General features: G+C 37.6%; 1 protein-coding gene across 1 annotated transcript in view; it reads right to left on the reverse strand.

Moving 5' to 3' along the window:
* Window positions 1-1307: 1307 nt before the first annotated feature.
* The window catches only part of kdrl.S (kinase insert domain receptor like S homeolog), a 184386-nt gene continuing 159771 nt past the window's right edge, over window positions 1308-25922 (reverse strand). Inside the window, exons 20-30 of the mRNA XM_041574719.1 lie at window positions 25302-25390; window positions 19392-19545; window positions 18382-18479; window positions 17762-17884; window positions 17099-17210; window positions 12252-12351; window positions 11869-11974; window positions 11090-11208; window positions 8656-8731; window positions 5740-5840; window positions 1308-1756 (exon numbers count right to left, since the gene is read on the reverse strand). Coding sequence (XP_041430653.1) covers window positions 1546-1756; window positions 5740-5840; window positions 8656-8731; window positions 11090-11208; window positions 11869-11974; window positions 12252-12351; window positions 17099-17210; window positions 17762-17884; window positions 18382-18479; window positions 19392-19545; window positions 25302-25390 — 1289 coding nt within the window. The 3' untranslated portion in view covers window positions 1308-1545. The remainder of the gene's footprint in view (window positions 1757-5739; window positions 5841-8655; window positions 8732-11089; window positions 11209-11868; window positions 11975-12251; window positions 12352-17098; window positions 17211-17761; window positions 17885-18381; window positions 18480-19391; window positions 19546-25301; window positions 25391-25922) is intronic.

The following is a 25922-nucleotide window of genomic DNA, read 5'->3' on the forward strand; positions in this document are numbered from 1 at the left end:
TCTGGCATAGAACATTACTCTAAATTTAATCAGTGAGGAATATCAATATTAAGGGATAAGCACAGCTAAAGGTGGGGTACCAACATCATTTGTTTCCTTTACATCAAATTTGGCAAACTAATCATTGAACATTAACATATGATGGAACTTTTCTTAAAAAATGTGTAAAATATGTTATGCCTTAAAAAGGTTTGCGTAAAATAGTTGGCGTACTGACACAGCTTTGTTGTTGTCTTTGCAAGTTACACCATGTACCAGGGTCACAGAAATATTCTTAATAAGGAGCTAATCAATATATTTAACAAGGTTTGTCATTTATTTGACTTCAGATTACTGCCAAAAATGACACCACAGTTTTTACACTGCTCTAAACCCGGCAAACCCAATGAAGTCAATGGGATAAGTTCTGGAGGCAAAGAATTTCTGGTGTTAAAAGAGGTGTAAAATGCTGCTATAAATCGGTGGCATTCAGAGGCAGTTTTTATGAGGGTTTTTGCAAGTTAACACCTCTTTTTTATTTGAGCATTTTTCACTTGGCTTCACAGTCCCATAAATTGCACAGCTTTATAACTAACAGTGATGTTATACAGAATGCTGTGGTGTTAAAGTGCTAGTGTTTGGTACATTTCAGCACTGTTACTGCTCATTAAAAAAAAGCAGCAGTTGCGGTGTGTGTTCCTAACAATTCGTAAAGCAATAGTTTATTTACATATATAATTTGTTCAAATGTTTGTATATCTGCTCCTTGCTTTCTACTAATAAAGGGTAAGGGTGTTATTAGTGGAAAAAATTACCTTTTTAAAAGTCAGTAGCTGCGATTGATTTGGTGCACGCAGGAACTGTGTAATAACGGTCACAATATTTGCCCCAGGTCTTACAACCCATAGCCATGAACCTGACTTTGCTTTTTATACAGCTGAAGTTGCTAAAGGTTGAGAGAAATAGAGCAACTGTTGCACCTGTTATTGCTACATAATGAAGAATGATTATGGCTGAAGTCTAAAACCATTACACTTGACCCTTTCAGTGACTCAAGATCAACCTATTTAAAGATGACGTTTTCAATATTATATGCATAATCCTATGGCAGCTGCAGACATAGACACCACCATGGCTAAAAGCTTTCTCACATCCACCCTAACACAGGTTTCCAAGCAGATGCCCAGACAAATACCTGAGGCTGGTGATTTGCATTTAATCTGTGATCCATAACCTCAGCTCTGCACTGCAGTGCACTTTGACTATAAAACCAGAAGCCTAGACGTGAAATAATACTTAGCTATTCATTAACCCCATAGAATTTCAGTTTACTAATTGTGCTTTTATCAGTTATCCTTTACCAATACAGTCATCTGAGAAATACCTCCATAGGTACTCTATGTCCCATGCAAATGTTCTCTTCTTTAGAACAGATAATTTCTTGGATGTGACCAGTCGGGGATTGTCCAGTCAAGGAATATCTGATTATCTTTTATGTGCGGTTGTACAGGGGGAGGAAGTCATTTGATTCCACAATGAAAACGCAGAACAATAAAATTGTTTTTCCTAAACTGGTGGGGTTGAGTAATGGACAACAGAATCATAGTCTGGAGGTGGACTGTGACATTCCAGCTTCATATCCATTGGCATAACAACAAGCTGATCGAGTGTGAGATCCAAAGGGTCCTCTTCGATATGGGAAGGCGGCTGGTATTTAAAGATGCTTCTGTCATTGTCTCCTAACATTGATTCTTTGCTTTTACTCATGGCTTTCATTCTGTGGAAAATAAAAATACACAACATATTCATACAATATAACATGTGTAGAATACAACTGTGTTAGAACTGAACTGAAAGTGATAGCGACCTGGTCACGCTGAAGTAGGGAGACCCCAGATATAGCATTAGCGACTCTGCTCCAGACCCACTGTTGGTATAAATAGGGTTGACTTGCAATAAATGTGGAAGCTTGGGTTTCCACCTTTGTGATGCACTGGGGGAGGGATGAGTGGCATCAGGGATGCAGCTGATGACAGCTGAGGGTGGGATGATGCCATTGAGGAGACTTGCTTGTGACATTAGGGATTGGATTATGATACAGCAGCCCTTGATTGGCTGACTGCTGTGTCAATCAGTGCAGAAACCAGACAGGTGGCAAACCTGGGAAGAATTAAAAGGTCTGCTTTGTGATCAAAGATTTCCATGATCAAGTAAGAGCTACAAAGTTCATACATTTTACATAGCTTTATAATTATGCCCCTAAGTTCTGAGGTCATTTGAGTTGAGGGAAATACAGAATGCTTACAAGAAAGCAGCGCAGGCCTTCTGTGTGAATAGAGCTATCACGAAAGATTATTTTCTAAACTCATTCTTGTGGGACTGATGCAACAAATCTACATCAATTAAAATCAAAGGGTAGCTCGAGCTTTCCCTCTTTTCTGTTGCCCAGAATATGCCTCTGCTAACACAAAGCAAGAAAAGCTTGCCGGTGTTAAATGGACCGGATGAGAAGGTGAGAGGCCTGACATGGCCATATAAAAGTATTCTTACACTTTCAGTGAGCTTAATTTAAAAAAAAAACTGAAAATATTTTAAAAAAAATGTGTTGCCTTGAACAAGGGGCACATTTACTTAGCTCGAGTGAAGGATTAGAATGAAAAATACTTCGAAATTCGAAGTATTTTTTCAGCTACTTCGACCATCGAATTGGCTACTTCGACTTTCGACTACAACTTTGACTCGAACGATTCGAACTAAAAATCGTTCGACTATTCGATAGTCAAAGTACTGTTTCTTTAAAAGAAACTTCGACCACCTACTTCGCCACCTAAAACCTACCGAGCACAATGTTAGGCTATGGGGACCTTCCCTATAAGCTTTCTAGGCAATTTATGATCGAAGGAAAATCGTTCGATCGATGGATTAAAATTAATTTAAAAAAGTAATTGCGGTAAATCCTTTGACTTCGATATTCGAAGACAAAGGATTTTAATTCAATGATCAAATATCGAGGGTTAATTAACGCTCGATATTCTACCCATAGTTTTTTAGTGCCAGCGGCAGGGTCAAAATGCACCAATTTATCTAATGCATATTTGATGGAGTTTTGCTCATAAGCTAAATAATAAACCAGCAGTGCCCATACTTTTCTAATGCGAGGTCTACTTTGAGTGATGTTGTCCCATTATGATCTATAAAAGCATTGTTAGCATTCTGTTCCATGGAAAATATTACTTACATATACTGATTTATGAGAGAATGTATATTGCTATATTTAACGTCTATTTCTTATGTAACCTTAACATAATAAATATCTGAATGAAAAGCATGAAACAGGAGACAAGCTGCTGTTTACAGTGTCTTGAGATCTACTGATCACCAGCTAAAGGTCTACTGGTAGATCTACCTTTTGGGCATCCCTGATTTAAGCAGGCAAAGCACACACATTTATACAAGCAATAATACTTCATATTATTGAATATATCCACTAAACTAATCAACAACTAAAGGAAACACCTCTATAGATCTGGTATATTTTGACTTTTGCAGCAATGGGGGTGTCTAGTGCGATTTGTCAGACTTATCTGTGCGATAAGTCAGACTATGCTTTTGGCTATAGGTTAGATTCCAACTTGTTTAGCCTTAGCATAACCAGGTACAAATCTACCTATAGGTAGTAACCCACAGCAACCAATCAGATATTTGCATTTATTATTTTATATGCACTAAATGTATCAAAGCTAATTGCTGGTTAGTTTCTATGGTTTATTACTCTGGTGGAAATTTACATTTTTTATGTTTATGGGTTTATGTGTTCATGGGTGTCTAGGGTTGATTAATACATACAAATCATAATATACAAATAATACTACTGGATCTCAGCTTCATGCAAAAAAAATTGCTTACAGACGTATTTAAAGTGTAACCATTTTTTTGGAGGTGGGTCAGACATATTTTGACCCTGTCCTTTAGTTAGTTTGCCAGGCGCAGAAAACAAATATCTCACCAGTAAAAGACACAGCAGGGCCTGGCAAGAGGAAAGCTGTACTGGAAAGCTCAATCTAATGATTCACAAAGGAGACAAAGTGTTTGAAATGGATCCAAGGTAAATGTTTCTGAAGTACTTTATCCCATAATGTATGCAGCAATTGTCTCCAGTCTTTATCCCCGCTTTGCTGATGTAGCTTTTGAACAGTGTGTGAATGCATATATAAAGCTTACAGTTGCTGTAGCTTTTGGTTACTGTGTTAATACAATAAACAAATATATATGACTCATGAGTTTACAGCCTTTGGGCACTGTGTTAATACAATTAGTAGACCTTACAGATCTTGGGCATTAATTTAATGCAATTATAGGCATTATGATCCAACTTTGCGGAACAATATACATATAAGCTGATTTTACAAAACCCTGGAATTGTAAGTGATTATTGTGGTGCAGAACCCTTGAGACATGAGGTTAGGAAATAGATAATAAACTTTAAAGTTGTCTTATACAGTAAGTCATATCCCTCTAAACTGCTGTTCATAGACCTGATCTGTCTCCTGAGAGTCCTGACTTCTCCATGGGCTGCAGCAAAACAGTGTTTGGGTGGACAGGGCTACATTTTGTCCTCTGGTGGAGAAATGTCAGTTAACCTCCCAATAATGTTTTTGGTTTAATTTAATTGTACCTGCTGGTTACTGCATATACAGAGTTGTTTTTACCCCATAAATGCTCACTTATACCTTTGTTTGTGTGGCAGGTAAAGTAAGTAACAGGAGGCAGAGGTTGTATCTGTCCAGCCCTGGTGTTTCTCCACGGCCAGAAAAGTATATGTTTGCTATTCTGAATATCAAGAAATGCACATTGAGGAATGCACATATTGAGGCTAAATCTCAAATTTTTCCTACTTTATTAGAAAAAACATTTGACCAAACTCCTAAACCTGAATGCCCTTAATTTCCCAATAAAAGTTCTCAAAAAATCAGCGAGAGAAAAAGTTGTAACAAAATCAAGTGTTTCGAGTTGTCGCCCAAAAGTAAATGTAAATTGGATTATTGAATGAAAACCAGTGCAAACAGCCTGAAGCCATAAGAATCCTGAAAGTAAAAAACATGTTTCCATAGTTAAATGGACCATCTGCTATGGACAGGTTTTAGCTGGATTATTTTTGGGTTAAAATTTTTAGCAGCTTTGGAGAATAATATTAATTTCAAAACATTTTAGTTTTTTTTTCCTCTAAAAATTTTAGTTTTTCCCCTTTAAAAACTCGACTAGAAAAATTTGAGGTTTAATGTTCTAGATTTTCCTAGAGCTAAGTGACAATGTTTTTATTTTTATAACTTTGACAACAAAAGGGGGCTTGTATGTAAACAGACGGAAACCCTCTGCTTTATACTATTATAGAGTTACCCAGATATTACAAATACAGGGCCTACTTACCAGTAAGGTATTCTAGTAAAGTGTTCTGCTACTGCAGGGTCTTGCACCCAATCGGCAAGTCACAGTTTATGCAAATCTGAATTATAAGTGCTCTAATTGAGTGGTTTATGAGCACCAGTTCAATGTCTGCAGGTAGATTACAATCTATATTCTGTTTTAGCACATTTCAACTTGGAATGAACCAAACTTAGGAGAAGGTTTGCACAAAGACTGTTATAAGATGAATCCTTTGCCAAAGGACTAAAGATTCATATATAGCATTTGCCTTGACCTCTCATAACTTAAAGTTAAATACTTTTTCTATGCTACCTTCTTAGTAAAATCTTGACTTACGCATGAGCTATAATTCCAAATGGCCATGACCGGGTTTCTTGTCGCTTAAGGCTCTTAACTTCCATGGTGGATAGGATCATCCCGCTGTCAGATTCATTCTCCTGTGACAGACCACAACAAGAATATTTACTTTGTCTTACGAAGCTTCTAGAACAATGTAAATGATTTATCATGTGCTTGTTGCATACATATTATTTTGAAATGCAGTGGCAATCAGTAACAATGACATCACTGACTACTGGGTGCAGTTTTTGTTCAGAGGAACTGCAAATAAACATGTTTTCATAAATGAAGGCATCAGTGAGAGATGAACTTATTTTTGGCAGTAATATAAATGATACCAGAACAGAAACACCACAACATGAAAGTGTTTTAAAAGAATGGCAACATTTGTTGGTGTTACTGTCCCTAATAACAAAATGCTGTCTGTCTGTATGCTGCGATTGTGAATTTCAAGACTGCAAGGAACAATATTTAAATAATTTATATAGTGTAAGTAAAGTTTATTGAATTCAACTAACATGATAGAAAAGGAATAGCTGACTAAAATGTAAGGGCTACATTGTTGCGCTTAAGACTAAATAAAACTGTTACTAATAGCAGAAACAGATTACTATATGGATACAAAACATTCCCTCTTTTGATACATTTGCCAGTGAGAGATATTTGTGGCCATATATCATTATAAAATTGTTTTTGCTCACTATTTATACAGACAACAGGCCATTACACCAATATCTCCACAAGATGTTTTTAATAGCAATCAAATATGAACTAATTCTGAAATGAATTCATTAATTGACTTTTTAGACACACATATAAATTGCTCAATTGATTTATACACTTGAAATTGTTATTGTCTAATACATAAATTGTTGAACGTGTTATTTATATGGATTGGTAACCTCAAATAATTATTTTTTTCTATTTTTTTCTAAATTAATTAATAAATGATTAATAAATTATCAAGCTGAAGTGATTTACTGAGTGTGAAAAAAAGATAGTTTTCATCAGTTTTCAATTACCATGATAGAAAAGGATTTGGAATTATTTTTTAGAGTGACAGGTCCACTTTAAAGGTTACAGTCAGCATAAGATTTTCTCACTTTGATTGTTAAAAACAGTGTTGCATTTTATTGGGGTCCTTGCCCTAGGAATTACCTTATATGAAGCACAACCTCTCAACAAATTCTTTATCGTTTAGCAATCTTAACTCCTTCTCTAATGCTGCAAACCCTTAGTATAGGGTATAATGGACCCCCTATTCTAAAACAATTTGAACATTTTAATTGTAAAAAAAAATATAAGGATATTATAAGTCACCAAGGACATCTGTGAACATATAAAGTAGGGATGTACTGAATCCCAGATTTGGCCAAATCCGAGCCATTTTTATCAGGATTCAGATTTGGCTTATTCCAAAATCTTGGCTAAACCAAATCCAAACCCTATTATATAATGGAGAAAATTTGCTGCAGCTTTTTATGCTCACGCATCGGCTATTCGTGAGGATTTAGATTCTGTTTGGTATTCCGCCATATCTGTACCCAAGGATTCTGAGATTCAGCCAAACCAAGGTCAAGGAACTTTAATGTCATTAAAATATTCTAATATAGCAGGGGGGACATTATTTACTATAATACACAAGTTTCAATGAGTGGCGACAGAAATAATATCACTAATCGCCGATTATAACTGTATTATTTAGCACTGGTTATAAAGATATAATTAACATGATATTAATTTTCTTGTGTACTGTTTTAATGACACCTGGAAACTCATAATCCTTTTTTAATTGGTAGCTCAGTTAAAACACGTAACAATGCTTTACAATGGCTTACGTCCAACTCTCTACTATTTTTCATTGCAAGTCTGCAGTGCTTACCACAATAACAGAATACATGACTATTCATATATATATTCAACATAGAGATATGGAAAAAATCCCGATATTATTCAATTTTTTTCTTCCTGGCACGTGTGAAGGCTGTCACTATCTGTCACTGGCACCAATGTATTTTCATAGTAACCCAGATTATATTATGAGAAGTCTAGCCAGGTTATTTATTATATCTCCCCAGAATGCCTGGTCAGCTTTATATGGGCAGGTGGCTGCTCAGAAAAGCATACAGACTTTAGTAACTGTACAGACAGTTTCCAGGAGAATTTAATCACTAATGGGCTGAACGAGAGTGGCCATTGAATATATCTCTGATTATTTACACAAAAAACTTTCCCAGTGTCTGTGAAATGGTAATGAATATGGAAACAGGATGCTGCTTGTAATATGTTTGGTTAGGAACTAGGAGCTGAGTCTAACGGATTAAGCGTTCAAGAAAGAGCAGCACTCCCTGTGCTCCGCACCATTTTCTTTTGTGTCTTAATGTAATTATAAACCAATAAATGTCTACAAAGCCATTATCAAAGGGGACCTACTGCCCTGGTAAGCAAACAAGTCTCTGCCAAGGATGATTAAAAACAAAGCATTATACAAACAAGGACATGCTTAAAGGGTGAAGCCTCCTGATATAAGATAACAATCTAATATCGAAGAAAAGTATATCATTTTGTATAACAGTAGATTTGTTCATGCGTATCCTGCTGCTCATCTGATTTTCTCAGGTTGCTTGGATCAGTTTACATAGCAACCACCTGTTAAGTTACAGGATTTTACCATGTAATTGTTGCTACTGACTGTTGCTCTGTATATCTGGACATATTAAAGAATAGGGGAGAGGAACAGGGATAAAAATTAGACTAATGTGTGTTTGCCATTGCTTTGTGTTGGCTTTATATTTCATTCCCACGCTCACACCTGCAGGATATGCTTTTGCAGCATGCACCATGTTTACAGATACAGATTTCTGGGGAACAGTACAGAAGACATTCACTGTTAATCCTTTTGCAAGTGTTTACCTCATTGAGAACTTTGTCCTTTCCCACTGGCACCTCGTCAAAGGTCTTCACATTCAGTGGTAGGTTCTTGTTGTTTCTGGAAAACACAAGAGCCAAAGCTTGAGTCGGACACAGAGGGTTCTTTGATACAAGTCCCAATATCTCCTTGTGTAAACTGAAGCTAAACTACATGTTGTTCGTTCAGTCGGGATTCGGTTTTAAGGAGTGGAACTAATTGTATGTGATTTACACAACTACCTAGGAACTACACAGGGAGTCAAGGAAACAATGTTTGTCTTCCATGTAAGCTTCATCCCAAAGTGCCAAAGTACTGACAGATCTTTCATAAACTAAAATGTTATTCACGGATAAACATATCTATGAGATATAACTGGTGATAAGTGATACATGGGTGTAACCTTTCTAATATAATCCTATCTGTGTGTGACTCCAGCTAGAATTGGTTTCCAGAATAGCTAGTTATAAAGGGGAACTGTTACTTCTAAACTAACTGGATTTGGCACATAATGTGTCCAAGGGTCCCCCTAGTTGGTGCACTAAGAATTTGACACTTGTTGCTTTCTTCTCTGTAGTGCATATGAGCATCTGATAGTGTGGGGTGGTATACTTTATTCTGCTTAGTTTATTGTGCTTAGTTTTGCAGTTCTCCTGTTCATAGTAAATAGATTGTAAGCTCTTTTGGGCAGGATCCTCTTTACCGATTGGTTGTTTTTTGGATGTAATCTGCATGGTCAGTGCATACACCCATTTATTGTACAACCTTCAACTCTGTGAAATATGTTGGTGCTGTATCAATGTGTTAAATAATAATGATAGCTGTTGCATGTTCATTTTTGCATATTATTGTAAATGCAGGGTAAGTTATTAGAACAATATCAATACATACTGATGATGGTAGTGACTGGCAGGTGCATCCTCCTAGCTGTACAGTCTGTGCAAGTCCTGCCCTCCAGACACACTAAGCAATAGAATGCACACTCTGGGTGGAAATGTGTCAGATTTGTTCTGATTTTTTGTTAAAATAAATAAAATAAAAAGCTAATTGCAAACGCTATGTTATTGTATGCCAGGAATCAAATTCTCCCATTAGTTAGAACTAATACTAGCATGTGCATTCACTAAGAGAACATTTATAAATCATTTTATATTGTAATAAAACACATTTTGATATTACGAATCCAATGCTTGCGTTAGCTGAGACATGTCAGTACTGCTTTGATTGCCAGGGGGTGACAAAGATTACCATTAGCAAACCACCCAGAAATACTTCCTGATAATGTAGGTTTGTTAACTTGCTTGGCACATAGGGGTTCTAAGGGCCTATTTCATGTATTTTATAATAATCATGTATCTTTAAAAGAAACAGCATATAGCATATATATTGCTTTTTAGTCCAGTGCAGATCATTGTTTCCATTAAAAATCTCCTGACTTACTAACATACAGTATATCCCCCCTTTTTAATTCTGATCCTGTTAAAATCCTGTTATTTAAGCAAAACAGTTAGAAACTATCTACCACATCCTGCCCAACAACCACATCTAGCCTGCAGAACCCTCACTGCAAATGTCTCTTTTAACCCTTTACCTGACATCAGATGAAGGCAATTGTCTCCAGTTAAATGTTGTGCATTTTTTGCATGACTGCTATTAGCTGGGAGCCTGCACAACTTTCGCTTTACATATGGAAGCAATAGACGGGTGCGAGTTCAAGCATTTATTGATGTATTACTTTAAGTCATGTAGGAAATTATCAATACATTGAAAAACATATTTAAATATAGAGATGACCTTTTCCAATCAGGGCTAAAATCTATCTCTACTAGGGTACTCTACTATCTGCTAACAGCAGCAAATACAATTTCAATATTTGCAAAAAGTTCCTGGGGGTGCCAAATAACAAATACGTGTTGTGATTGGCTATTGGTGGCCCCTATTAGGACTTGCAACCTACAGGAGGCTCTGTTTGACAATGCACAAGGTTTTTATGCAACTAAAACTTGCATTCATGCCAGGAATTAAAAATAAGCACCTGCTTTGGGGGCACTGGGAGCAAGGTCCAAGGAGTTGAAAAGCAACATGTTACTCACAAGCCACTGGTTGGGGATCACTGTTCTAGATATTTGCCATTATACTCATAAATGTGTATTGCAATACTGAATTTCTAAGCTCAAACAAACTTAAAAAATCCCACCAGTACCATGAATTAATGATAACAGGGGGTAACTGGTAACTGCTGTCTATAGAGAGTGTTGAGGGCTTCCTCTTGTTATACATATGTATACAAGCAAACAAATGGCCTCTATTTTCATGTTTCACTGTACTTAAATTAGGATTAGGAGCAAGGGAAATGAGTTTTAAAAACAAAACATTTCCTCTGTATGCAGAGTTGGGCAGGGGTGTGTGCTAAGTCTCTTTTACAAATCAATATCTCACCCAGTTTCTAGTATGCTCCATTGTGTGAGTGAATCTCTTTGGCTTGGTTCTTTGCTTCCAGTCTTGGTTTCTCCATCTGGACACAAAGCCATGTTTAGTGGAATATAGTCCTTTCCCTCCTGCAGGTGAAATTGAAGGAAGAGCAGACCCACTATTAACATCCTGAGGGACATGACTAAACGTTAAATTCACTTTGAGGCTGAAGATAATACATGCACTAACAATGTTAGAAGAAAATACAAGAACCAGGCTTTAACACCTCAGCCAGACTATGACCCCCAAAATAAAGAGAATAAAGAGCATGGAGTTTTGGGGGCTACATGTAGCTGGTGACCATTTTTCCCAGTTATGTTTATTGCCATTTTCAAAGTGAACAGTATGATTAGAGTTGACAATACAATAATGTGGTGTTCATGCAAATAGCCTGTAGATGTCACTGTGCTCAGACTTATCTGTGCATACGTCCTGTCAGCGTAAAAGTGAAAGTTACTGTTGTGAAATGCCTGCATGACTCTGCTAATAAAGCACTGTTATACTCTCCTCATCCTCGGCTACCCAAAACATAACAAATAACTGGTACTAAAGTATGTTCGTTTGCATGATAAAAATAAAAGTCTATTACATTGCAGACCAAAAAAAATAAACATGTTACAGCCTTAACCAAAAGAATGGGTGATGGTGCCATTTTTAAATAGGTGGGTCTCTCATAAATAGTAATAAATTCATACTGTTTTACACCTTCTGAAAATTCTTAGAAATGAAGAGAAAAGGGATCACACCTGTTGAACACTGGCCTGAAGGAGATCTCCTAGGCGTTCCACCAGACTGGTAAATGTGGGGCGGTCTGTTGGCTCTCCCTGCCAGCAATCCAACATGGTCTGGTAACTAGAGAAATAAAAAGCAAGAAATTCCAATTCAGGAACACAGGCCTAGGCACAGTGTGCTAAACAGAATTATTAAATATATACTGTATGTTTCACAGTAATAATTCAGTTTGTGTCATATTAGCATAGACTATGGTTGAATCAATTCTTCTCTTATAATTGCATCACAAGGCCCCAAATCTTATCCCACAATTCACTGTTTTTGCTACCAGGCAAAAAATCATGCAAGGTGCGCTACATTGTTTGTCCATCCCTACTTTATACACAACGTGACTTACATTTCAGGACTGCAATATTCTGGGGATCTCATGCGAGTCCCTTCCTTTAGCTGACAACAGAAATCTTCATCAATTTGCACTCCTGGATAGGGTGAAGCACCTAATAGGGAGAGAAGTGTAAAAAGTCTAAATTATCTCTACTGGCATGCTGTTCTCATAAACTGAAACCTCATCCAAAATATCACATATGCTTTCAGAAAAGCCCAGGCATTGGGCCCACAAATGCCTTTAGCTGTAATGAAAGCACACGTGTTCCAATTATCATCCCTAATACATTACACACAAAAAAAAACACTTTTTAACCACAAGGCAGTAGAGAAGTTTCTTTCTGGCTTCATAAATACTAACTTATTGCAATATTATCCTCAATGGTCAACCAGTTGGTCGTAACTCTTTGATGCTGTTGAAAGTCATACTATGAATTAAGCCTTGTAAGAAGCAAATAAGAATGTTTGCACTGTCTTGCCATTATGTTTTATATCAGCTCCATCACTCACAAACCTTACTTGGGGCACCTTGCCATCCTTCAATGCCAGGGTGCTCTAACTTTAACTCTGGCCTTTGGGTGATTAAATCTAACCTTGTGGTTGAGTAACTGTAATTATTGCCTAAAATGTGAATGACCTGCAATTTCTCACATAACAGCACTGCAAAGGAAAGGCTCAGATAAAATCCTTAGAGAATAGCATTACTGCAATTTCCTATAGATTAGGAAAAATACTTTAGGGCTAATTTGTGAACACAGAGCACATAGTGCAAAAAATGTCATTATCAGACAATATTTGTATGCTCCCTACCTGCCTCTACCTGCCTCATCCTGATGCTGCTCTCTGTACTGAGTGATAGGTTTTTCATTGCAGTGCTCAGTGCACAAGGGGGAACAAGTGCTCCCGAAATGCTCTTACACCCCTTAATGCTCCTGTACAACTTTGTGATATATTTAAAGTATTACTTTTTGCTCAAGTCTAAAATATTCAATAGCAATCTCCACCTACACACAGTCTCAGTGCTCAGTCATATTTCTCAACATTAGATCCTGGAAAACTGGAATAATATTGGCACATCCTGATCTAGCCCGAGGCCTCATCCACTTTTGTGTGAATGGATACATTTATAAAATGTTTCCCGTTTAAGTGTAAGACTGTTTAGCTCTCTAAAAGAGTAAGAATCAACTATCATTAATTGTTTATTAGACTCATGATAAGACAGATCATATATATAGTAATTATATCTGACATCAGTACCGGATACTGCCACAGACAATGTGGTATTCTTGGAAGACCAAAATAAAGCTTCTGTGAAACTACAACTTCCAACAGCCTTCGGCAAGCTGAGGCAGATCATGCTAAAACTCTCAATTCTGACGTGGCAAAGTCTGACATGGCACCTGCTGTCCATGCCATGAACAGTATGGCTCAGACTTTACAAGTTCCATTATTATTAAGCCAAAGAAATTACATTTTTAATATCCCTAGGGGCCCAGGCTATTATTTCAAAGTCCTCTACATTGCATCACTGATCAGTTAATTAACTCAAACATATGCAGTTCAAAGAAATTAAGTCAACTTGGCAGCATTTCTCTCAAGGCTTCCAGCCAAGCACACACAGGAACACATCAATATTCCTGGACTTTTGAACCTGCCTGAACCTTGACGTTAGGCCCCCTGACACTTTTTTAAAGGAATTGTTCAGTGTAAAATTAAAAATTCGATCAATCAATAGGCTGTGCAAAATAAAAAATGTTTCTAATATAGTTAGTTAGCCCAAAATGTAAGTGACTGGATGTGTAACATAATAGCCAGAACACTACTTCCTGCTTTTCAGCTCTCTTTGTTTACACTGCCTGGTGGCCCTGGTTACCAGGCAGTAACCAATCAGAGACTTGAGGGGGGCCACATAGGTCAAATATGTTGCTTTTGAATCTGAGCTGTATGCTGAGGATTAATGGCAAACTCACTGAACAGATAAGTACTATATGGCCCCCCTTCAATTAACTGAATAGTTCAGAGTTATAGAGCTGAAAAGCAGGTAAGTAGTAAATAAGCAGTGTTCTGTTGGACATCCAGTCACTTCAACCTTTATACATTTTTGGCTAACTAACTATATTAGAAACATTTTTTATTTTGCACAGGCTATATATTTACACAGTTTTTATTTTCACACTGAACTGTTCCTTTAAATCTTTTTTTGTCCTCAAACCATTCTTAAGATATAGTGGGCAAAGCTATGCATGTTATTGGTACATATAGGAGCAGATTTACTAAGGTTCCAATGGTAAAAATTGAAAATTAAAAACCACCAACTCAAATTTTAATTAGAATCTGAGATTTATCACACCTCAGCCCAGGAAACAGTAGACTATTATCTACTATTATCTACTATAATCTATTATCTAGACTATTATCTACCTAAAACCTGCTGAGTTCATGTAGGAGTCAATGGCAGAGGTCCCTTGAACTATTTGAACATATTGAGTAGTGGTGATGAGAAATTTTTTTGCCAAGTTTTGTTTCAAAAATGACGTCCCATAGATGCGGCAAAAAAAAATTTGATGTGCAAAAATCATTGGATTTTTTTGAGAAAACTAGATTAGAATTTGATTCAAATTCAATACGAGTTTTCGGGTCGGGACTATTCAAACAAATTTAATTTCATAAATAACCATTCGAATTTTTAATAAAATGTAAAAAGAATTCACATTCACATTGCATTTGACCTTTGCTAAATAATCTCCTTAATGTTCAGTTACCTATACAAAACAGAACAGCAGAATAAATTAATAGTAGCTGTCATTCCACCTTTATTATCTCTTAACAGGGCTGGAAAGGGCCTATAACGTACATACAGTAGGTATGAGTCATGTTATCCAGAATGCTCAGGACCTTCAGTTTTCCTGATAAGGGATCTTTCCGTATTTACTCTAAGGCTAAGGCCACACTAGGCGATAGCGCTGCGATTTGACTCGCGGCGACTTTTCGCCGCGACTTTTAAGCCGCAATCGCTGGGGAAACTTTTGCGCTGGCGTCTATGGGGAATCGCGAAAAATCGCCAGCGTAAAAACACACGCGGCGATCTTTTTTCTATTGTCGCTCGAAATCACCTAGCGAGGCAATTTCGAGCGACAGTAGAGAAAAGATCGCCGCGTGTGTTTTTACGCTCGCGATTTTTCGCGATTCCCCATAGACGCCAGCGCAAAAGTTTCCCCATCGATTGCGGCTTAAAAGTCGCGGCGAAAAGTCGCCGCGAGTCAAATCGCGGCGCTATCGCCTAGTGTGGCCTTAGCCTAAGAGCCCATTCACTAAGCTCGAGTGAAGGAATAGAGGAAAAAAACTTTGATTTTCGAATGGTTTTTTTTGGCTACTTCGACCATCGAATTGGCTACTTCGACCTTCGACTATGACCTTCGACTTCGAATCGAATGATTCGAACTAAAAATCGTTCGAATATTCGACCATTCAATAATCGAATTTAGGTTTGTCACCTAAAACCTACCGAGGCCAATGTTAGCCTATGGCGAAGGTCCCCATAGGCTTTCCAAGGTTTTTCTGATCAAAAGGATAATCCTTAGATCGATGGATTAAAATCGTTCGATTCGAAGGATTTAATTGTTTGATCGAACGATTATTCCTTCGATTCCTTCGCTAAATCCTTCGACTTCGATATTCGAAGTCGAAGGGTTTTAATTCGGCAGTCGAATATCAAAGGTTAATTAACCCTCGATATTTGACCCTAAGTAAATGTGCCCCTAAGTCTAAGCAACTTTGCAATTGTCCTTCATTATTTATTTTTATAGTTCCTGGATTATTTGCCTTCTTCTTCCAGCCTTCAATTGGGAGTCACTGACCCCACCAAAAAAAACAAATGCATCGTACGGCTACATGTGTATTGTTATTGTTATTTTTTTTACTCATCTTTCTATTCAGGCCTTCTTCCAGCCTTCAATTGGGAGTCACTGACCCCACCAAAAAAAACAAATGCATCGTACGGCTACATGTGTATTGTTATTGTTATTTTTTTTACTCATCTTTCTATTCAGGCCTCCCCTATTCATAGTCCAGTCTCTTATTCAGGTCAATGAATGGTTGCTAGGGTAATTTGGACCCTAGCAACAGGACTGCTGAAATTGCAAACTGGTGAATAAAAAAATAATTAACTCAAAACCACAAATAATGAAAAATGAAAACAAATTGCAAAGTGTCTCAGAATATCCTTCTCTACATCATACTAAAAGTTGATTTAAAGGTGAACAACCCCTTTAAGTCATCAGGATGAATAATTATGACACATTACAGAAACTGATGACTCTTATGAGTCTATATATACAGTGACATTGCACCCCACTTCACACCCCACTTCAGGCTTATTGGAGTTTAAAAATTGTATTAATACCAACAATGTCCTCTTGAAACATGGAGTTGTAATAAAACAAGAACCCCCTTCATTTTCAGGTAATGAACCAGCACTGGATAATAATTTGCATGCTATGTTGTACAGCCTTTTTGAAAGGTGTACATAGTATATGAAACTAGATGAGATCTGAAAATGAACTTGACATTTTCTCTGAAACAGTTAACAGTGTTCCTTGACATTGGCATAACATTGCTGGTTGGAAAATTCTTGTCTCCTCTCATATAGGCTTGCACAGTCTGTCCAAGCCCTTTGGAAAGGACCTTAAATTGCTTGATTTCCAGGCTTTTTGTGGTCAAGGACTAAGCTGAACCACTTTTCTGTAACCTCAGACTAAAAAAATTAAATCTAACTATGGAAAATAAAATAAAAAGCTGATTCCAATCTTATAAAATACAGAACAAAAAGTTTTCAGTAATGATACTGAATGGATTACTTACCAAGGGAAAATATCTCCCATAAGAGAACACCGAAGGACCACACATCACTTTTTGTTGTATAGATTTTATCAAAAATAGCTTCAGGTGCCATCCATTTAAGGGGTAACCGTGCCTACAAGTAGAATAAACATCATCCTTCAGCACATACTCATTGAAAGTAGAATATTATACCAGGTAGCATGTGCATTAGTTGCTGTAATTATAACAGCAATGCCATTCAATATTACATACACTACTACTACTTCTAGGGTTGCCACATTTTCTGGAAAAAAATACCAGCCTTCCTATATATTGATCTTTTTTCCCTATTAATAACATTGAGATCAGCCATCATTTTTACCGGTATAATACCGGCCAGGTGGCAACCCTAATTACTTCCCACCTCACCCATATAAAACAGGACACCTATAAAATCAGTCTATTAAACCTGCCTAATTTCAAATTGTATGAATACAACTGAAAGGCATCACAGAAAAGTCTCCAGAATACATCTAAATGAACTGTTTAATTTCTAATTACTTTTATTAATTTCCAAAGCAATGAGTGCATTCCAGCAATCTGCATTTATTAGTATCCCTGGTAATCTTAGCATGGTCTTTTTCATAAGTTATTTGATTTTTCCTTTCCATGTATAAATAAATGTTTCCCTGTTGTTCTACTCACATCTCCTTTTCGCACATAGTCTGGATCTTTGTATATATCACGGGCCAAACCAAAATCACAGATCTTCACCACATTATTTTCAGACAGAAGGATATTCCTGGCTGCCAAGTCCCGGTGAATACACTACAGAACACAAAAAAGGAAAATACTAGAAGATATACAACATAAACCACATGTGACAAACATAGTTTGCCAGTTTTAAAAAGAACAGACTCACATCCAGTCAGATTCATAATTTTATGGCACTTAGACCCCCCAGGAACAAAGGAATTTGGTCCCACCACTACTCCATGTGAACTATTCACCTGCCAAAGATTACCAGGACCCCTCTTCCCAAGGCCTTCCTGCACTCTAGGGGTCTGCTCCTTAATAGTCTAATACAGTGGATCTATTTGATTTCTATAGATTAATGCCATTATCATACAGTCAGCTTTCCTTGAGGTGCTCTAGGATGATGAGTATGGACTATTTTCATATCTTCCTTAACTAACAAAAACTTCATATCGCATACCTACTGTGAACTTACAGTATTAAAAGACATAAATGGAAAGTAAAATACCTGTCAATATAAGAATGAACATTTTTATGATATATCTAATCCATCATCACTGTGATCTTACCTTTCTTGATGCCAGGAACTCCATGCCCTTTGCAACCTGGAAACTGTAGCATATGAGATCTTCCATGGTTAGCAGTCTCTTGCTGACATCCTCATGATCTAAGAGAAGTAGCATCACAGTGCTGAACATAGAATGAGGTTGTGCTCACATTCATAATAATGCACCCGCACAGCTTTCCAGGAACCCTATTCATATTGTTTGAGATGTATATTTTACTGCAGATAGTTTTTCCATTTATAAAGGTCAGTGAGTAAGGTTTGGCATCAAATGGTGGGAAGTAGTGCATCTGATAAGTAATGTATCCCTCATTTGTTGGAATACAAGCAGAAATAAGAGTCCCAGATATGTTTTATTTACACTTTGAGTGAGAGAGCACTTGAGATATAGAATATGTTATATTGGGTGGGGGCTTTATTTTTCTTGTGCTTCTACTTCCTGGTATACATGCTGTACTCTCATATGGCACAACATATCAGGAAGAGATAAAGCCACCATGAACTGTTCCCCTACTATTTTGGAAAAGAGGACGTGCAGATTCACATTATCTTTGTGCTATCATGGAAAGGAAATTTCAGAAGTGGATTTAAAAAAAACAATTGCATTCCACAACTATGTCTAATTGGCATAAGTACAAGTTCTGCTTTGCACATGTATAATTGCTCCATACTCAGGATGCCCACTGGGTTCTCTATACTGCAGGGTTTGGTAGGAGGAAAAGACAATGCTTTACAACAATCGGGCTACAGCAATTTGTAGCCTGTTTGCATGACCTACCAATACTGAACACGGAAGAAAAGTTTTGAAATGAGAATGTCCCAGCTAATGGAACAGCAGCACCAACATAGATATGTGCAAAGGCAAACATGTCCAGAAGATATGTTTTGTGGACATTTGTGCAAGTTTACTCATTGCTGCTTGTAGCTGTATATGTTCTGCTTGCTAACAGAATACCTTATTATTCTGGGGTTAAAAATGCATCAGTCAAAAAGCAATATCCCCCTCTTCTGTACCTTCATCCTCCTCCTCTGAGTCACTATAGCTTTTATCTTCAATAAATCCAGAGCTAGCTGAACTTCCAGTACTGGCAACACTTTCCAAGCGCCTCTTGATGAGCTCAGAGAGATCGCTGATTGAGCCATCCAAGGCTTTCTCTGCTTCTTGATACTAAAAATAAAAATAAAGAATGTATAATTCTAGGGAATTCATTTGTTTTAATCTATCTAAATATTAGTGGATCTAGGGGTGTAACTGCAGATGTATGAAGAAATTGCACTGCTGGACTGATTATTCACCATAAAATAAGCAGAGGTCTCATGGCACAAACTGCTTCCCAGACATCAACATTCATAAATATAGAAGTCCGGTTATTGATTACTGTAACAAACCTTTTCAGGGTTTTTAATCAGCCAATATGTGTCTAGGGCAAAATAAGGAATAAGGAATTAATACCCCTGACATGTGGATAAGACCTGATAGACATCTAGAAGTAGTAGGCATACGCTTCAGTTTAGTAAAATATTCTTTTGTCCTGAAACTGTAGTGAATGCTCAATAAATATATTTCACAAATGGTCTCTATTATTATTTTTTCTACAGTTGTTTAGATATGTAATGATTTACTTGTGAGTTCTTCACTCTACCATTTGGTTTTCATCTGAACTATGCTGTGGATCACTGACAGATTCCTCCTGCCCTACTTGGCTGATTTCAGCCTCAGTCAGCAATTCACAATGGACAAGTGATTGTCACGATCGGCACCCAGAATCTAGAACCAATGCTAGGCTCCCTGGTCTCGGCTCTTGCTTCCGCCTTTAACAGCCGCCTTTCACCTCGGGAGGAGCCCTCGGCTAATTGGATGCCGCCAGGTCTTATTAAGAGTAGAGCCAAGCTAAGGGTTCTGGAGGAGCAGAGGGGCATGATGGTTAAACAAAGTCTTTGGGCAGAAGATCACAGTTCAAGGAAATAGACGAATACAATTAGAATGGTCAAGACAGGCACGGGTCGGAATACGGATATCAGAATAGTCGGTTTACTAGGCAGAGGTCGGGATCACAGAAATCAGGAATAGTCAGGCAGGCAGGGTCAAAACAGGAATCAGAATACAAGCAAATCGCACCCAGGAACTCAGAAATGGAACCTAACAACGGGCAATGATAACAACGTCAAGGTCCCTTTGAATACATTTCAAACTCGCGCCATTGCCCGCTGACGTAAACACGCCAGCGTCACTGCACAAATAAAAGCTGCAAGTGCACGACACTCGCGCCCTAAGAAGCAGCACGTGCCCGGTGTCCCTGCTGGAGGCGAGCATCCCCGCCGGCCCACTGGACCACCAGGGTGAGTTTTTATAACAGTGATACATAGAATGGCTATAAGAGAACACAGTTGGGTGGAGAATACACGCTAATGAACTATAAATTCTTCTGATCTTTATATAAATCCATGTGTCCTGATCAATGTTCTTTGATTAACTATAGGATGGGTAGTAAGGCTGCCGATGTTGTGCTCGGCATTTCCCAGCATAATTTTAATTTGCCGTGAGATATACAACCTAGCCAGGCACTTCTGTCTGGGGTCTTCATAAATGACACCTACGGATATCTAATGAAACAGAGACAATTAAAACATGAACCCGAAATAGTACACAGGGAATCATAAGGCCTGGTGCTGTTATTCTGTCCTCTTTGATCACTAACTCAAAGCAACCACACAGATAACATGATACAAACCCCTTGTGCTATGGAAAGGAAACTTCAGGCTTGTTATGTTTGGCACTAAAGCTCCATAGTACTTAACCACTTCCCTAACACTGAAATGTGCTATTAGGAAATCCATGTTGGCATTGCAGAGTCTAATGCCATCCCTCATGTTTGAGAGAAGGAGGTATACATAGCAATGCAGTTGCTGTGGTTAAAAAAAGGCTATATCACATCAAGTTCTGCCTTTTTCTCATATTGTTTATTTTTAGTATCTAGTAATGTTTTATATCTTTAAAAGGTATAATAAATTAAAGGTTTCCAAAGTGTAAGATTTACTACTCTAGGGGGTCCCAATGGAGTAGATGGAATGGCTGAAAGCATTGGATGGGGTTATTTTAAGATTTAGAGCAATATTATAGTGCATTTCTTGACAGGTCTGATATATACAGTATATTTAATATATATATATATATATATATATATATATATATATATATATATATATTTAAATTAGGCCTGCTTTAGGGCAATATTACAGTGCAGTCAATTATAGCAAGGTGTCTCACAATGATACAGGAATAAAAGAAAGAAACTCAAACTGTGCATGATCTGATAAAATACATCCAAAAGTTATGTGATCTTCCACATTTCTGCAAAGAATAATCCTGTTATCACTTCTTTTGAACCTTTGTTTGTACCCAAACCACCAGTTTCCATCAATGAAAATTTATAGTAGAAATCGTTCTATGTGTTTCAATGTTCAAGGAACTGGGAATATAGTGTAAATAATCTACACTCATGAAAGAGTCAAAAACATTAAACAAAGTCATGCCCAGCTGTCCCTTAAGACTTCCCATATAAGTAAAAAAGGTTAATTATGTGGTTCCAAGCCATATGGAAATATTTAGTACATTTCAATAGAGATGTCGCGAACTGTTCGCCGGCGAACTTGTTCGCGCGAACATCGGGTGTTCGCGCTCGCCGGAAGTTCGCGAACGTCGCGCGACGTTCGCCATTTTGGGTTCGCCATTGTTGGCGCTTTTTTTTGCCCTCTCACCCCAGACCAGCAGGTACATGGCAGCCAATCAGGAAGCTCTCCCCTGGACCACTCCCCTTCCCTATAAAAACCGAAGCCCTGCAGCGTTTTTTCACTCTGCCTGTGTGTGCTGAAGAGATAGTGTAGGGAGAGAGCTGCTGCCTGTTAGTGATTTCAGGGACAGTTGAAAGTTTGCTGGCTAGTAATCGTTTTTGATACTGCTCTGTTATTGGAGGGACAGAAGTCTGCAGGGGTTTGAGGGACATTTAAGCTTAGGTAGCTTTGCTGGCTAGTAATCTACCTTCTACTGCAGTGCTCTGTATGTAGCTGCAGTGGGCAGCTGTCCTGCTTCTGATCTCATCTGCTGACTGCTGCAATAACAGTAGTCCTTGTATGGACTGCTTTTATTTATTTTTTTGTTGTTTTACTACTACTACTACTACTACTATAAGAGCCCAGTGCTATTAGTCTAGCAGTGTTGGGGAGTGGGACTGGTGTGCTAATCTGCTGCTCCTAGTAGTTCAGCAGCACCAACTTTAATTTCTTTTTTTTAATATTCATTTTTTTTTTATTTTACTTTTTTTTATTTTACTACCGCTGTAGTAGTGTATAAGTTGACCTTTTAGGCATTATTTGCCCTGTAGGCATTATTTGCACACTGTTTTCTTCAACCCGCCATCTAGCTGTGTGACCTTGTTCACATTCTGTCTAAATATCCATAATATTACCGTCTCCAGAAAAAACACCGGAGTGACTTTTTTCAAGCAGCCATAATATATTTTACGTAATCCGTATCCACCGCTGTAGTAGTGTATACGTTGACCTTGTAGGCATTGTTTGCCCAGTTTTTTTGGCCGCAGCCACTGAAGCACAGAGGCCAGAAAAAATATGCCATATAAATGCTGAAAATAGTAATTTTTTGCCATACGTTGACTCAACGTATATGGCAAAAAATGACTATTTTCAGCATTTATATGGCATATTTTTTCTGGCAACTGTGCTTCAGTGGCTGCAACCAAAAAAACTGGGCAAACAATGTCTACAAGGTCAACGTATGGCGAAAAATGACTATTTTCAGCATTTATATGGCATATTTTTTCTGGCAACTGTGCTTCAGTGGCTGCAACCAAAAAAACTGGGCAAACAATGTCTACAAGGTCAACGTATGGCGAAAAATGACTATTTTCAGCATTTATATGGCATATTTTTTATGGCAACTGTGCTTCAGTGGCTGCGTCCAAAAAAACTGGGCAAACAATGCCTACAAGGTCAACGTATGGCAGTTGTTTAAAGAGAACAGTAGATTACTAGCCAGCAAAGCTACCTAAGCTAAAATGTCCCTCAAATCCCTGCAGACTTCTGTCCCTCCAATACAGAGCAGTATCAAGCAGATTACTAGCCAGCAAACTTACTATCATCTGTCCCTGAAATCACTAACAGCTCTCCCCCTACACTACCTCTTCCAAGCACACACAGGCAGATTTTTCAGATACATTTTTGCCCTTGATCCCCCTCTGGCATGCCACTGTCCAGGTCGTTGCACCCTTTAAACAACTTTAAAATCATTTTTCTGGCCAGAAATGTCTTTTCTAGATGTTAAAGTTCGCCTTCCCATTGAAGTCTATGGGGTTCGCGAACCGTTCGCGAACCGCTCGCGTTTTTGCGCAAGTTCGCGAATATGTTCGCGAACTTTTTTTCCGACGTTCGCTACATCCCTACATTTCAACAGAATTGAAAAGGAGGAGACCAGAGGTTTCCCCACACAAATATCCCTTAATATCATTAGAGCACTAAAACAAATATGTCCAATAAAATAAGAGTGGGAATATTTTAGATCTGGAGATATTGAATAATGATAGAAATGTAAGCTCATAATAAATATGACTATTTAATAATATATTTAGATTTCAAATTCAGTGTACCCTGCAATGATAAAAATACTTTCCAGCTATCATCCTGGCAATTGTTCCAGACCATCAAGAACATTGGTTTAAATAGGAACAGTTCCAGACCAGTATCACTAGAATCAATGTACATTGTTACTCTTTGTTTGGTGTATGTGACTGCCATGTTGGATGTTGTTACCTAAAAAGGTGACGGCTACCTCAGTGCATGTGTTAGATCTGTCTATAGGTTTTACATTCTACGGGACAGCAAATAACAAATCACTGCCTACACTGCCAGCACTAAGGGAGAGGAAGAAGTCGGTACTTGAATGTAACTTTCCACATTGTGGATTCTGCACTGAGACCACAGATCGTATCAATTACATGTGTGTCAGTGAGGTTATATACAATTCCAGATGGGAAAAAGTGAAATTGTATCTTCAAATCATAAAATTCAACTGAAAAAAAGCAACATCTTTGCTAAGTAATACTGTTAATGGATGTCGAACCACATTAGCACTGCATGATTGCATTCTGGAAAAAAGATCATTAGAGCACTGTTCTAATAAGGAAACTAACAAAAATAGTGGGGGCTTATTGAATGTTAATAAGTGTGTGTTGTTTTAAATGGTGCAGTGCTGAAATAAAAATGAGTTAAAGATGATGTAGCCCTAGGCTACTGCTTTGAGAGCACAGCCCACCACCTAACTTTTCCTATTTTCTTTTGAGTGCTCCCTAATACACCGGGAGGTTATATAATCAATTAATTATAGTTCCAACACTGGGTATGTAACACACAAGACATACTAAGGCCAGTGTCTCTTATTACTCCTTATTGATTGATTCTTTCGGTTGCTGCCTACTGTGGTTAACCATCATGCCAACTTTTTACATTCTCATAAAGGAAAACTTATTGTTTATTTTGCTCTCATTATTAGTAGATTTTGGTATTATCAAACGAAGTATCCGTTTTGCCCACACTGTGTATTCTTTGTGTTCTGTTGAACTTAATTTTATCTTAGCTTTACCATATGTTTTGACAGCCATATAGTGATATATGCATTTTAAAAGACTAGAGATGGAAGCCTATAAAAGGGCTACCTATTTAGAATACTTTTCAGTGCATCTGGGCCATCTCGTGGCAGTGTCTTCTCATACAGCTTACACCTGGCATCTTTTGTGATTCTTCCAAATTTAACAAAGTGAGACAAGGAGCGTAATGAGTCAGAGCAACTGGGCATAATCAAAGCATGGTGAAACATTTCAGAAGAAAGTCTGATATTGCTGGGTTTGGTCATACCTTATATGCAATAAAGTCGCCACGTTTGCTTCTTAAGTAATTTGACAAATTTCCATACTTGCAGTATTCCACTATAACCATTAAAGGGCCTATGGAGGAAAAAAAACACAGAATTATTGGTGTCATCAGCATGCTTTGTATTATATAGCAGTACATATAATCTGTCAGAAGAATAAGTATAACCATCTGTTCTGATAGAAATCACATACACTGTTCTGCACAAACAAAAAACATAATTTGCTGTTACAAACCGTATAACTGCAATGTAAAATGCAATATTGTTTCCTGAATACATTTGCCACATAAAGTATTTGCATGTTTATTGAAAATCTATCTGTTATTAGAAAGAAAAACTATCCATCATTAGAAAGGGAGGGGAAGGTCTAAATCACCCAATCAAATCAGGAATATGTCTTCAGTGTATATTTCCCTGGCTAAACAGTACAAGGTGAATAGTACATTAAGATAGACATAGTCCTTCTTGAAACAACTACTGCATAGGTAAGGGGATATTGAAATTTATGATGGCCCCTCTCTTGCAGATAACAGCATTTTTGAATTTGCATAATACTTCCCATTTTTCTTAATGAGCAACTTTGCTCCTCTATATACAGTATCTCC

Source organism: Xenopus laevis, chromosome 8S, assembly GCF_017654675.1.
Source record: "Xenopus laevis strain J_2021 chromosome 8S, Xenopus_laevis_v10.1, whole genome shotgun sequence".
NCBI classification, from domain to species: domain Eukaryota; kingdom Metazoa; phylum Chordata; class Amphibia; order Anura; family Pipidae; genus Xenopus; species Xenopus laevis.